This window comes from Hakea prostrata, unplaced genomic scaffold (assembly GCF_041222555.1).
Source record: "Hakea prostrata isolate BN-2017 unplaced genomic scaffold, UWA_Hpros_2 contig_149, whole genome shotgun sequence".
In the NCBI taxonomy this organism is placed as follows: Eukaryota; Viridiplantae; Streptophyta; class Magnoliopsida; order Proteales; family Proteaceae; genus Hakea; species Hakea prostrata.
This window is the reverse complement of record NW_028291268.1, coordinates 10327-22186: the sequence shown is the minus strand read 5'-3', so window position 1 is coordinate 22186 and position 11860 is coordinate 10327. Positions and strand designations below refer to the sequence as shown.

Sequence of the window (11860 nt, the reverse complement as noted above, 5' to 3'; positions counted from 1 at the left end):
AGAGGAAATATCATACCTTTTGAAAACATAAGAAATATGATGTGGCATACCAATTATTTTTCCAGTTCTCAAAAGCTACGAAGTTGTTAGGAAAAGGGCTTCAATTAGATTTCATTACTCTCCAGTCAATAAGTGTGGATGTGGATATAAACTTTTAAATTTCAAAGCATAGTGGCAAGTGAAATGATATACTTTTTTTCCCCCCAAAGCATGGGCTGCTATATTACTACTTAGTATGTTCATGGTTATTCAACAAGGCTGGTGAACATGGAGTGAAATTGGTGTTTTACGCCTCCAAATTCTGTAGCCCAAAAGGTTAATCCTTCCGTTGGTTAGTTGCTAAATTGAGGTATTTGGCCTTGTATCCTTATTGAGATGGACAAATGTTAGGGGGTGCATATCCTTGGAAAAAGTACGATAATATATTGTATATACAATAGATAATTCATCCTTGTATTGTATAAATAGTAGTTATTTACAGCACATTATCGCTTGCCTCTCCACTGTGTAAACTCTCTCTTTCATTTATTTCCCAAAATAAAAAACAGAGAAAGATAAATCCTTTTCGTAGGAGAAATCCCTCTGCTGTAATGGTATTTTTCAAGGCAACTGTGAATCTCGACCTCTCCCTGCACCGAAAGGTATTAGCTCAAAATCCCGGCCTTTAACGTCAATCTCCGACGAGCCCAAGAATCTCAGAGGAACAAATGAACTTGGGTTCGTCCAACCGTTGGGATCTCTCGCTAAATGCCCACGCATTTATTAGTACTTGAGCATGCTTGGGTAGAGTAAACCCGAAATTTCCACATCAGTTTCGGCTCTGTGAGGGATCAAGAGTGGAAGTTGGGTGTAATCGCCAAAAAAAAAAAAAATTGCTTGGGTAGAGTAAACCTAGAAATATCCAATTAGGGATCAAGAATGGAACAGTTGGGTGTAATCGCAAGAAAGAAAAAATTCATTGCGATTACAAAAGATGGATTGAGAAAAATAAAGAAAACAACAAAGGGTGAGGAGAAAATATAAGAAAGAAGAAGATTAGGATCCCATTTCTGTTCTATTAAAAATGGATCCTACTGGCAAGGTTTATTTATGACTAAATACGTGTTGACACTAAAGAGTTGTATGATCAATTTAAAGAGGAGAGGGTGGTTAAGGTGTTGTGAAAGATAGCTTTGTTAAGTCTGGTGTGTGCTTGAGACCTAGAAATATCCAATTAGGGATCAAGAATGGAACAGTTGGGTGTAATCGCAAGAAAGAAAAAATTCATTGCGATTACAAAAGATGGATTGAAAAAAATAAGGAAGACAACAAAGGGTGAGGAGAAAATAAAAGAAAGAAGAAGATTAGGGTCCCCATCTCTGTTCTATTAAAAATGGGATCCCACTGGCATGGTTTATTTATGACTAAATACGTGTTGAAACTAAGAAGTTGTATGATCAATTTAAAGAGGAGAGGGTGGTTAAGGTGTTGTGAAAGACAGCTTTGTTAAGTCTGGTGTGTGCTTGAGACCTTAGAAAACTCATAACAATCTCATTCATTTGGTCACTGTGAAAAAATTGATCATAAATCTTCAAAGGATAAAGATCCAAATGTCATGATTTTTTAACAATTTCCTTCTCTTTTTGATTGCTTATAAATCTTGTTTGCGGTGGGGTTTCAATGTGTCAAATATATATATATATATATATATAAAGTATGTGTATTTCTTGAGTTATTGCCATTTTTGGAACTCAATTAGTCAAAGCAACTCAATGAACTTAACTTTGTCATGTGTGTTTTGTGATATCCATTTTGATGAGTAATAGGTTAATATTTTATACTTCGATATTTTTCAGGTGAATCATGGATAACTCAAACGTTACACCAGATGTTGAGATAGGTTGTTACGACGAGACTAACCCTAGGATTGGTATGGAGTTTGCTTCTGACAATGAGGCACACACTTTTTATAATAGTTATGGAGGAAGATTAGGTTTCAAAGCATCGAAGGGAATATTCAAATACAAGCAAGACAAATAAGTTAATGATAACTTTAAGTCGATTTGTTTGTAGCAAACAAGGCAATCGAAAACCAAAAAAGGGAGACAATATTCCCATCAACCCTCGAGCGGAGACAAGAACTGGCTGTCTTGCTCGTATGGGAATAAAGATATTGGAAAATGGAAAATATCAATGCCATGATTTTGTTGAAGACCATAATCACGAGCTCCATATACCATCTACTACTCACATGATGCGGTCACAACGACTCATCTCAGATATACAAGGATTCCAAATAGAGTTGGCTAAAAATTCTGGAGTTAAAACTAAGGCCGCATTTGAGTACCATGGCATGCAGGCAGGTGGGAGACAATGCCTTGGTTATACACCTACAGATCATTACAATCATCTCCGCAGCAAACGCCGGCGTGATTTACGTTATGGTGAAGCATGGAGCTTGTTAAGTTATTTTGAGAAACAAGTCGGCTGAATCCCTCTTTTACATATAGGTTACAATTGGATGAAGAGGAGTTGATAGCTAATATTTTTTGAGCAGATGCGAGAATGAGATTAGATTACTCATTATTTGGTGATGTGGTTACCTTTGACACTACCTTTTTTACAAACAATGAGAATAGGCCATTTGGTATTTTTTCTGGATTTAATCATCATAGAGGAGTCGTAATATTTGGAGCTGCACTTTTATATGATGAGACAGTTGAATCATTCAAATGGTTATTTCAGATATTCCTGGAAACTCATGAACAAAAGAAGCCTAAAACATTTTTTACAGATCAAGATGCCGCAATGGCAAGAGCTTTTTCGGAAGAGTTTTCTGGGACATGGCATGGTTTGTGTACTTGGCACTTAATGCAAAATGGGATTAAACATCTGGGTCACTTAATGAAGGATGGATCAAGCTTCCTTACAAAATTGCAAAAATGTATGTATGAATATAATGAGGAAATACATTTTGAAATTGCATGGGAACAAATGAGGTCTAATTATCAGGTTGAAGATGGTTCATGGTTAGATCGCATTTATGGATTTAAGCATAAATGGGCTAGTTGCTATATGAAGAATACATTCACAGGAGGCATGCGGAGTACACAACTAAGTGAAAGTATAAATGCAGACATAAAAGAATATACAAAGTCTACTTTAGACATTGTACAATTTTTTACGCATTTTGAAAGGGTGGTCAATGATAAGCATGCGAATGAATTGAGTTTGAGTCAAGAAACAAGCTACCAAAAAATTCATTCTTATACATACCCATTATGAGACACGCAGCAGAAGTCTATACTCCTAAAATGTTTAATTTAATTCATGATGAGTATATATGGGTTGGATGTTGCTACGTGAAACATAAAGATGAAAGTATAATCCCGCATGGATATATTGTTTGCATTCTTAATTCAAGTGAGGTGGACTTCAAAGTAGAATGTGATCCATTTAAGACTTCAAATTTGCAGGTGCGTGATGAGGTTTTGGTAGAAAAACCATCTCTTTCAAACGCCCGAATGGTTTCATCTTCCTCAGCATCTTCCTCTGTTTTTATTTTTTGAATATTTTTATATAAGTTTCTTATTCAAATGAGGATAAAATTATTAATTAAAGTAGAACCTAGTAAAAATCTAAGTGTCAAATGTGGAGGGAGATTTCAATTTTAAGGGCTACACTTAGTTTCCAATAGAAACAAAAGGGGTTCATGTAAAAAGTTCTTTTGAAAAATTTTTACATTTTACAAATTTAGAACTTTAGAATCCACTAAATCATTCATCTCTTCCTCAAGAATGGAAGAAAGGTTAGATTTTTTTAAGAGAATAAATGAATTTTAGAAATAAATATGGTTAAATTTCTCTTGGTCTTTTATTGTATATAAAAGCATGTACTCCTTTTGGTCTTTGAGTGACTTTTTCTATAGTACAAGGGAGGCATATGCAAAGTCTCAATTTTTTTGGACTAAAAATGACATACACCAAACCTCAGGGGGCCCATATGAAAATTACCCGATTAATTATAATTTTTTTGAATTAAATTTAAAAATCTTAAAATCTCAAATTTTCAATAGGCATTTTCTTACTATTCATTTGTTCTTCAAAAAAACAGACTACCTCAATTTTATTTTATTTTTTTATTTTTTATTTTTTGTACTGGTGCTTTTTTAATACTGGAAATTTAATGCGCAAGGGTCGAATCCACGACCTCTCCACTGAGAAGCATGGATCTTTACCACTCAACCAACCCTGCATTGGCATTGATATACTACCTCAATTTCGATGATAAAAGAAAACTCTTCCAATTAAGAACCATCAATTAGATAGGTGTTCCTCAAACAAAGTAAAGAAAATGTACTGCCAATCCGGATCAAAAATTCCAAACCCTAACCCACAAATCAAAATAGAAATACAATAAAAAGAAAAACATTTCAGATGAAGAGACAGAATACTCTATTTTTGAATTGGACATCTTCTTATGCATGATCTTAAACTGGTCCTTCCATCCTGTTTGACATGATCTTTATGTTGGCTATTACTCATGTGTCAATGCTTGAATGGGTATGGGGCTAAGACTCTGAGTTGTAGTTGATCAAAAGATTGTCCAATTCTTTTAATGAAATCTGATCAGCCTCTCTAGCATGTTTATAGCTTGAATCAATCATTTTAACCTGATTGAGAATGTGAATCTGAATTCCATTTTTGGATCAAGAAATTCATTTTTGATCACTTGTCCAAATACTTAAAACATGATTTGCTTGATCATTGATAAGAGCAGAGGTTATGGTTTGGATAAGAAAGTTGGGAAGCTGAAGATGTTAGGACAGTTGCATTTTTCATTCTATAGATATACAATATGTTGTACCAGAACTGCAATGTATATATTTCCGATCAATCCTAGAACACTGATAATTACTTTGCTTATTTCTGCAATATTAGTTTCCTCGAATATCTCTTCTTCTTTTTTAATTTGAAATTTTATCATAATTCTTTTTTATTACTTTAACATCATAGTTCAAAAGACTTTCCAGTGAATGGTATTGCAGTCCAGAACACATTTATGAAGTAATTTCATTCCCACAAATTGGTTTAGTCATTTCATTACCTTCTTCATTCAATCCTCATAACCCTTAGAATCATGTTGGGCTGTAAGTTGTAACAAAACCCGTCATCATTTCATGACAAGGCATCTATACTAATTTCATAAGAGGAAAATATAGAGAAGGGTGAGAGCATTGGGCTGGAGACCTAGCAGCTCTATCCAATATACAGGGTGAGAAAAGCAGAGTTCATAACAAGGTAGAGGGCAGAGGGATATGAACAGCTTTTCAATTCACATGAGTGAGAGTCATTTAAGACGTGTATGTAGAAGCATAGGTTTCTGGAAATTTTGTTTTTTTAAAGAAAATTTGTTAGAAATTAATCAAAACACCTTTTAAATAGTAGTGTAATAGTGTTTGAGCTGCGAATGGTAAAGATAAAAAATTGTGATCGAGATTCTCGACCGTCACTTTGAATCCCGACCATAGACAGCATTGAAGCATGACCCTTAATAGTAAAGCCAAATCAAAAGTTAAAAAATTTTCACCGAACAAAAGACAAGAACAACTTATATATTAATCTTCATCCCTAAGGTAGACATTTAAATTTCATTTGTGAAAAATATTATATTTCAAAATGATCGGAATCCCCTCATTATTATATTACAAAAGCTTCTAATTTTGGCTTCGAGCCACTTTCTATTAGACCTTCAAGACGTAGGCTATCTTTTTTCTTTTGTGTTTTTGTGTTTCTTTTATCTTTCTATTTTTTTGAGTCATTTCAAACTATTCATAACAACTAAGGAGTCGCAGAACCAAGGTCTGAAGTTTTGCCGACATTTAGGGTGGTTTCGGTTAGTTAAAAAAGTGTGGTTCAACCGAGATAGATGTGAAACATTTGGATTGGGCTTGAGCAATTAATATCATGCACATAAGAATACTTCTTCTGAGGTTTTAGGTTCTTTTTTGTATCAATTATGATATTTTTTCATTATTTTAAATAGTTTGGCATCTATTATCACTTTTATTTTTATTTAAAATAATATAAAAATTTACAAAATTCATAATAGACTTTTAGGTGAGAATTTCATTCTCTCCATTTATGTGCAAATTTACTTAAAATATTATTGTTAAGAAAAGGATAAAATAATCAATACACATTCTTTTATAAAAATCATATTTATTCCCTCTTTTCTCACTTGCTCATCGAATCCGGATCCTCACCCCGTCGGGGTAGCACAGAGTACTCCCCAACGGGTTCCCGACCACACAAAATAGTGGGGCCCACGGATGAAATTTTAAACTTTTTTTTTCCAAAAAGTGTTTTTAATTCATATATGGCTATGTAGAATAAAATTTAATTGAAAAAAAATAAAGAAAAAAATGTTATTATATATAAAATATAAAATATAAAAAATGATTACCCACTTTACATCTAGTCAACAATAAAGTACATAAGGAGACAAGCGGTTAGGCGAAAAAACGATTGAAAATTGCATGTCAATAAAGCGAGGCAATTGAAAAACCGTCTAACACACCTAAACGAATACTTAGAAATCCGTGCTATCGATCATTTAAAGCAACCATATGACAAAGAAATTTCTGGTATTGGATAATGTTTTACCATTTTGAAATTTGTAACATTAGAAAAAGCGATTTTATGTTTACCCAAAATCATAGTTCATTGTGTCGGCGACATATCGCCGACACAGGGCAATATGTCGCCATGTCGCTGGGGGGCGACACGACTCCCCCCAGCGACACGACATATACCAAATGTCTGCGATATATCGCTACATTCGCCATATATAACAGCCTTTCGTTTGTTTTTCGCCGATTTTTCGTTCGCTTTTTGCCAAAGTGATGTAGGGCCTCTAAAAGCTCCGGGAGCGCTGCCCCCACACCCCCGCCGGGGCGGCCTCCCCGGACCCCCCCCGCTCACCGGGGAGCGGGACCCCCGTATCCGTCGGCAACAATATGTGAAGCATGAGCCATACTCAACATAGTTGTAACTTGTATAATGAATTGTAAACTTTAGTACATCTCTTTACTACTTGTGTATTTGTGTTCTCTTTGCATATTTACATTAGTTTATATGAATTTTCCAAACTTCCAATTTTGCCCGCATATAGTTGGACATGTGCCAATTATAAACTATAGGTTAGGTGATGTTTTAGGTCAAAATAACACCCCCAATGTGTTTATTGGCCTCAAATTAGGTTACACATCAAATTTCATGTCAAAATGACCCCAAATACCCTTCGAAACAGGGGTTCGATTTTTCATCGAAGCCTTGCCAAAAGTCGAGCGACTTTTGGCGACATGTCGCCCGTGTCACCGTGTCGCCAGAGTCCGACACGGCGACACGAGTCGACATGTCGAACCTTGCCCAAAATAAGAAAAAGCGATTTTATGGAAAGGTCCTTTTCAGAAGCATGGTTAAAAAACTATTTCAAGTTTGGCAATGAACTGACATCCCCATGGTCAAGTTTGACTTGGGCTCGTTAGTTGCAAAGCTTGACCGTCACAGTAGGAATTTGAATAAGATTACGTTTTTTTTTTCTTTCTTTTCTTGCTAAAGAAAATGTTTTCTCATTGAAGAGTTATTTCCCTAATGGGCCGGCCTATGGGCTTCATAACCCAATCAAATATGATCTCTCATTCGATGATCACGTAGGGTCTCTTCAAAGGGTTAGGTCAGTAGGTGAAGATCAATATCTCATATAATGTTAAATGTTCAAATTTCTTAAAATCACGGGCAAAGTCCTCCCCCCCCCCCCCCCCCACTCCATTCCACTAACATATAAAATTACCTTCCTAAAGATGTAGTGAGATATGCATAAGTTGGCACCACCGAAGCTTAGTTCCAATAATACATAAACCCTAAGGGAGAGACTCAATTGATAAAGATCAATACCACATAAGTAAAATGTCAAAAGTTTGAAACTCCTTAGGACTAGGACTCCTCCCCTATATATAGATATATATATATCTTCATGTTCCGTTAGTCTTTTCAACGGTACTTGAATCTTAAGTTACGGTCATGTCTTGCCCCCCACCCCAAAGATAGTGATCCGATTGAACTACAATGATAAAAAATTAGGTCCAGCCTAAAAAAAATTAGAATTATTCATTGGATTTAATTCGAACCATTTAGTTTCACCACAATAGTAAGGGCGTTAAGACCGGAGCTTTTTGTAGTGAAGGAATGCAAGTGAATGAATCCCACTTGCAATAGTTAATTTTGATCACATAGAAGTGGCAGTTCTCGATTCAAGCTGATCATGCTCTTCCTTGTTCCTAATAGTGGGGATTGAATTGGACCCCCAAAACAAATTGTACGTGGGAGTTGTAAAGTCCTCCTCATTAATGGAGGGATCATCTTTGTTGACAAACATATGGGAAAGGATTTCCTCTCAGCCACTATATTTGACTAAGTGAGAGAGGAAATCTCTCCTCTCTCTCTCCTAATCTCTAAATCCTTTGGAGACAACTCCATTAATATGAACGGTAAGTCCTTTGACAAAATGGCAAAGGAGATAAGGCAACGTCCATTCTTCCTTCTCCTCTCCAACTATAAATAGGGGTGGGGAGGTTTGCTTGATTGCAGAGAAGTGTAGAGAGAAGCAAGAGAGTGAAGCCAAGTGAGAGGCAAGCCAAGTGAAGGTAAGGCAAGTGTGGGAACACTCCTCTAGAGTTGAGAGTGTGAGTTGAGAGAGGGTGTACAGAGGTATCTGGTTTTGGATACAGGGTTGGGTTGGGTTGTAAATCCAAGCACTGTACAAGAGTTGTATTTCAACTTTCTCATAGTAAAGGTCTCATTACGCCCGTGGATGTAGGCAAAGCCGAACGACGTATATTGTTGTGTTGGTGTTTCCTTTGTGATTATTTCCTTCGTTATATTTCACGTGGGTCCCATACAAGTACTATTCACGTGTGCCCTACACCGTCACTATTCACAACAATATTCACACGGGCACTATTCACGAATACATTTTTGTATTGTTTTTCTCTGTCGATCTTTTACACAGGAGGGAAAATAGTGAACCGTCTATCGGTATTTTTCCCAACAGGAGTTTCCCTTCATACAGCTTGAATCATTCTCAGAGGGCCCGAGAGGCATCATCTCCTTCTTTGTTGGGTCGGTTCACACGCACGCAAACGTCTCAAGACCCAATTATTATTACAGTGTTCTCTACCGTAAAATTCAACCTTCATGAGATTGATGAGATTGATTCTGCAATGGTGTCTAAAAGCGAAAACCCACCACCCAGAAGCCATTTTCTGGAGATGGGTAAGCAGGAAATGGTGTCTCTCTAATGGAGAAGCCTTCATGAGATTGATTTGTATATAAAAGGGAACACAGAAGGAATTTAGAATTAAAAAACGTTTGGTGAACAGTGAAGTTGGAGGGAGAAATGTAGCGATGCTTTCATGCGATTGGACTTCTCTACTAATGATCAAGAAAACCAGGTTGTCAAGAACAGGGTGGATTAGAGCTGGTTGGGTTATGTATTTAGTGTTGCTCCACCAAATTGTAGATTAATGAAATGGGATTCAAGTATGGCTATTACCACTTGGTTAGGGAATCAAAATTATAAGAAACTAAAGTAATTTGTTTTTATTATAAGACCTCCGTAGAAGTATATGTGATTTCTTCTCTTACCAAAAAAAATATATATGATTTCTTCAGTCTTGTAATTAAATGTTCAAACCTTGTTAACCGTGTCATGGAAGGTTTTCTTTTTTAATATTTGTTTTAATTTATTTTTTGAAGGTACATGTGGTTGTGTACTTGTGTGTATAAAATATAAGGGAAATCAATATCTATAATGAATTTGTTCTATTTCTATGTAATTTGATAAGTTGATTTCATATATATTATTTTATACAATTAATTTACTATATTTCTATTTGTTTACAATTGTTTTATATCAATTTACCCTAATATGATATGAAAATAAATATGTTGCACCATTTCCTTTAATTTCTATAATTTTGGTGATTTTATTTATTTCCTAACAAATTCTAATCAAGATTTATTATTTTTACGTGTAGGAAATTATCAATTAAATCTAGGTAGTATTGCAAGAGTAGTATTCAAGATTTATGAATGAGTCCTTGCATGCTTCTATGTTTTATTTCTTATTTTGGATTTGATCGAATAAGGGAAAAGGGGAAGAAGAATCGAATTCAAATAAGGAAGATAGAAAAATCCCGTTTTTGAGTGTCTATATCCAGTTTTGATCAAGATCTTCATCTGATGGTCATCTGGTGTCTGATCGAACCCATTTTTGGAGGACAGTTTCACGACTTCTTGATCTTCAAATCCAACAGTGGGATTATGCATTGGAGATCTCTAAGTTAGTCCGATTCATACATCAAAACACTCCTTGGTTAACTCAGATAAGAACTCTGAGTTTGATTCAAACTCTGAATTTAATTAATCTATAAAAGGAGAACAAACTCCGAGAAGAGAGGAGGTCGTTTTTGGGAGCTTTGGAACACCAGAGAGAACCTTCTTGGAGCTTTGGAGGAACGGAGAGATCGAACCAGAAGACGTTGGATGGCTTTGGAGATCTGAAGCTTAGGAATAAGTTTTTCTTGATTTTCTTTCAATGTTCTTGAACTCCTCCCGTAATGTTTTAATTTCGAATATGAACTAATTTAGTTTTTCTAGGGATTAGAAGTAGCCTATCTTTGAATTCCCACTCTTGAATTCATCAATATAATTTTGAATATTATTTCCTTTCATTGAGTTTTTACTTCTATTCTTCATGCTTTTGATTAATTGGCCACTAATCAACTGATTTGTTAATCATAATGAACTGAAAGGGGATTTATGTGTTTAGTTCATTGAAGTAAAAGCCATGAATTACATGTAGGATAGAGATATACTTACATGGTTTGTGTTAATGACTAAAATGGTCATTCTATATCCCCGGTCTGAACCGACGGTTGCACGGTCCGACCAGGATTACAACCCAACAGGATCCGGCCAGGCGGTTCATGGTAGGACCGACCACACTAAAAAGTCCATCTTTATAGCAATATGAGATGGCCTGGTGTAGGTAGACTCCTACCACCAAACAACTGGAAAAGAGAGTTAGTTAGGTAAAAGGACTCTTCTAAAAGAGTTACTCTCCTACAACAACTCATAGCAGGTTATTTCGAATATAACTCTATCACCATACACTATATAAAGACCTCTGGTAAACACTAGAGGGCAGGTAATGATACTTCTTGTGATCAATTACTTGAATTCTCTATTGAGTAGTTGAGATCAGATTATTGGTACTGACTTGTTCGTCGGAGACGTACCTCGACCCTCCAAGGTCGAGCTCGTATCTTGCAGGTTCTTGACAGGGAAGGACGAGCGAGATTCCGTATCAACAATTGGCGCCGTCTGTGGGAATTGCATCAAAAAGTCATGGTGCGATCGAAAGTGAAGGCTGCAAATCAGAAGGAGGTGGAGGATGATGCTTCGAAGGGAATTCCTCAACCTGAAAAATCGGTAATTCCCGACCAGGTGGAGATAAATACCGATCAAGGGAAGAAAAACCCCGAGCACCCGAATCATGGAGCATTAGCAAATCAAGTTGAGACACTCCAGAAGGAACAAATAAAGCTTCGGGAGGAATTATCCTCCATGAATGAACTACTCAGGATGGCCGTGGGTCATATAATTGCCCCTAATGCAGATCCTAAAAATACTCAAAAAATATTGGAGGGAAGCAAGAATAACCACTCGGTCCTTCCTGATCGAACGCCTCGACCATCTCTAGAAGACGGACAGAAGTCAAAAGAGAAGGTAGGCGAAAAATCCCGGGCATCTGAGAA

General features: G+C 36.1%; 1 protein-coding gene across 1 annotated transcript; it reads left to right on the top strand.

Moving 5' to 3' along the window:
- The first annotated feature begins 1842 nt into the window (after nt 1-1842).
- On the top strand, nt 1843-2470 carry LOC148998765 (protein FAR1-RELATED SEQUENCE 5-like). The gene is made up of 2 exons (XM_089141729.1): nt 1843-1916; nt 2053-2470. Exons 1-2 carry the CDS (start codon nt 1843-1845, stop codon nt 2468-2470), a joined length of 492 nt encoding a protein of 163 aa, XP_088997855.1.
- The last annotated feature ends 9390 nt before the right edge of the window (nt 2471-11860 follow it).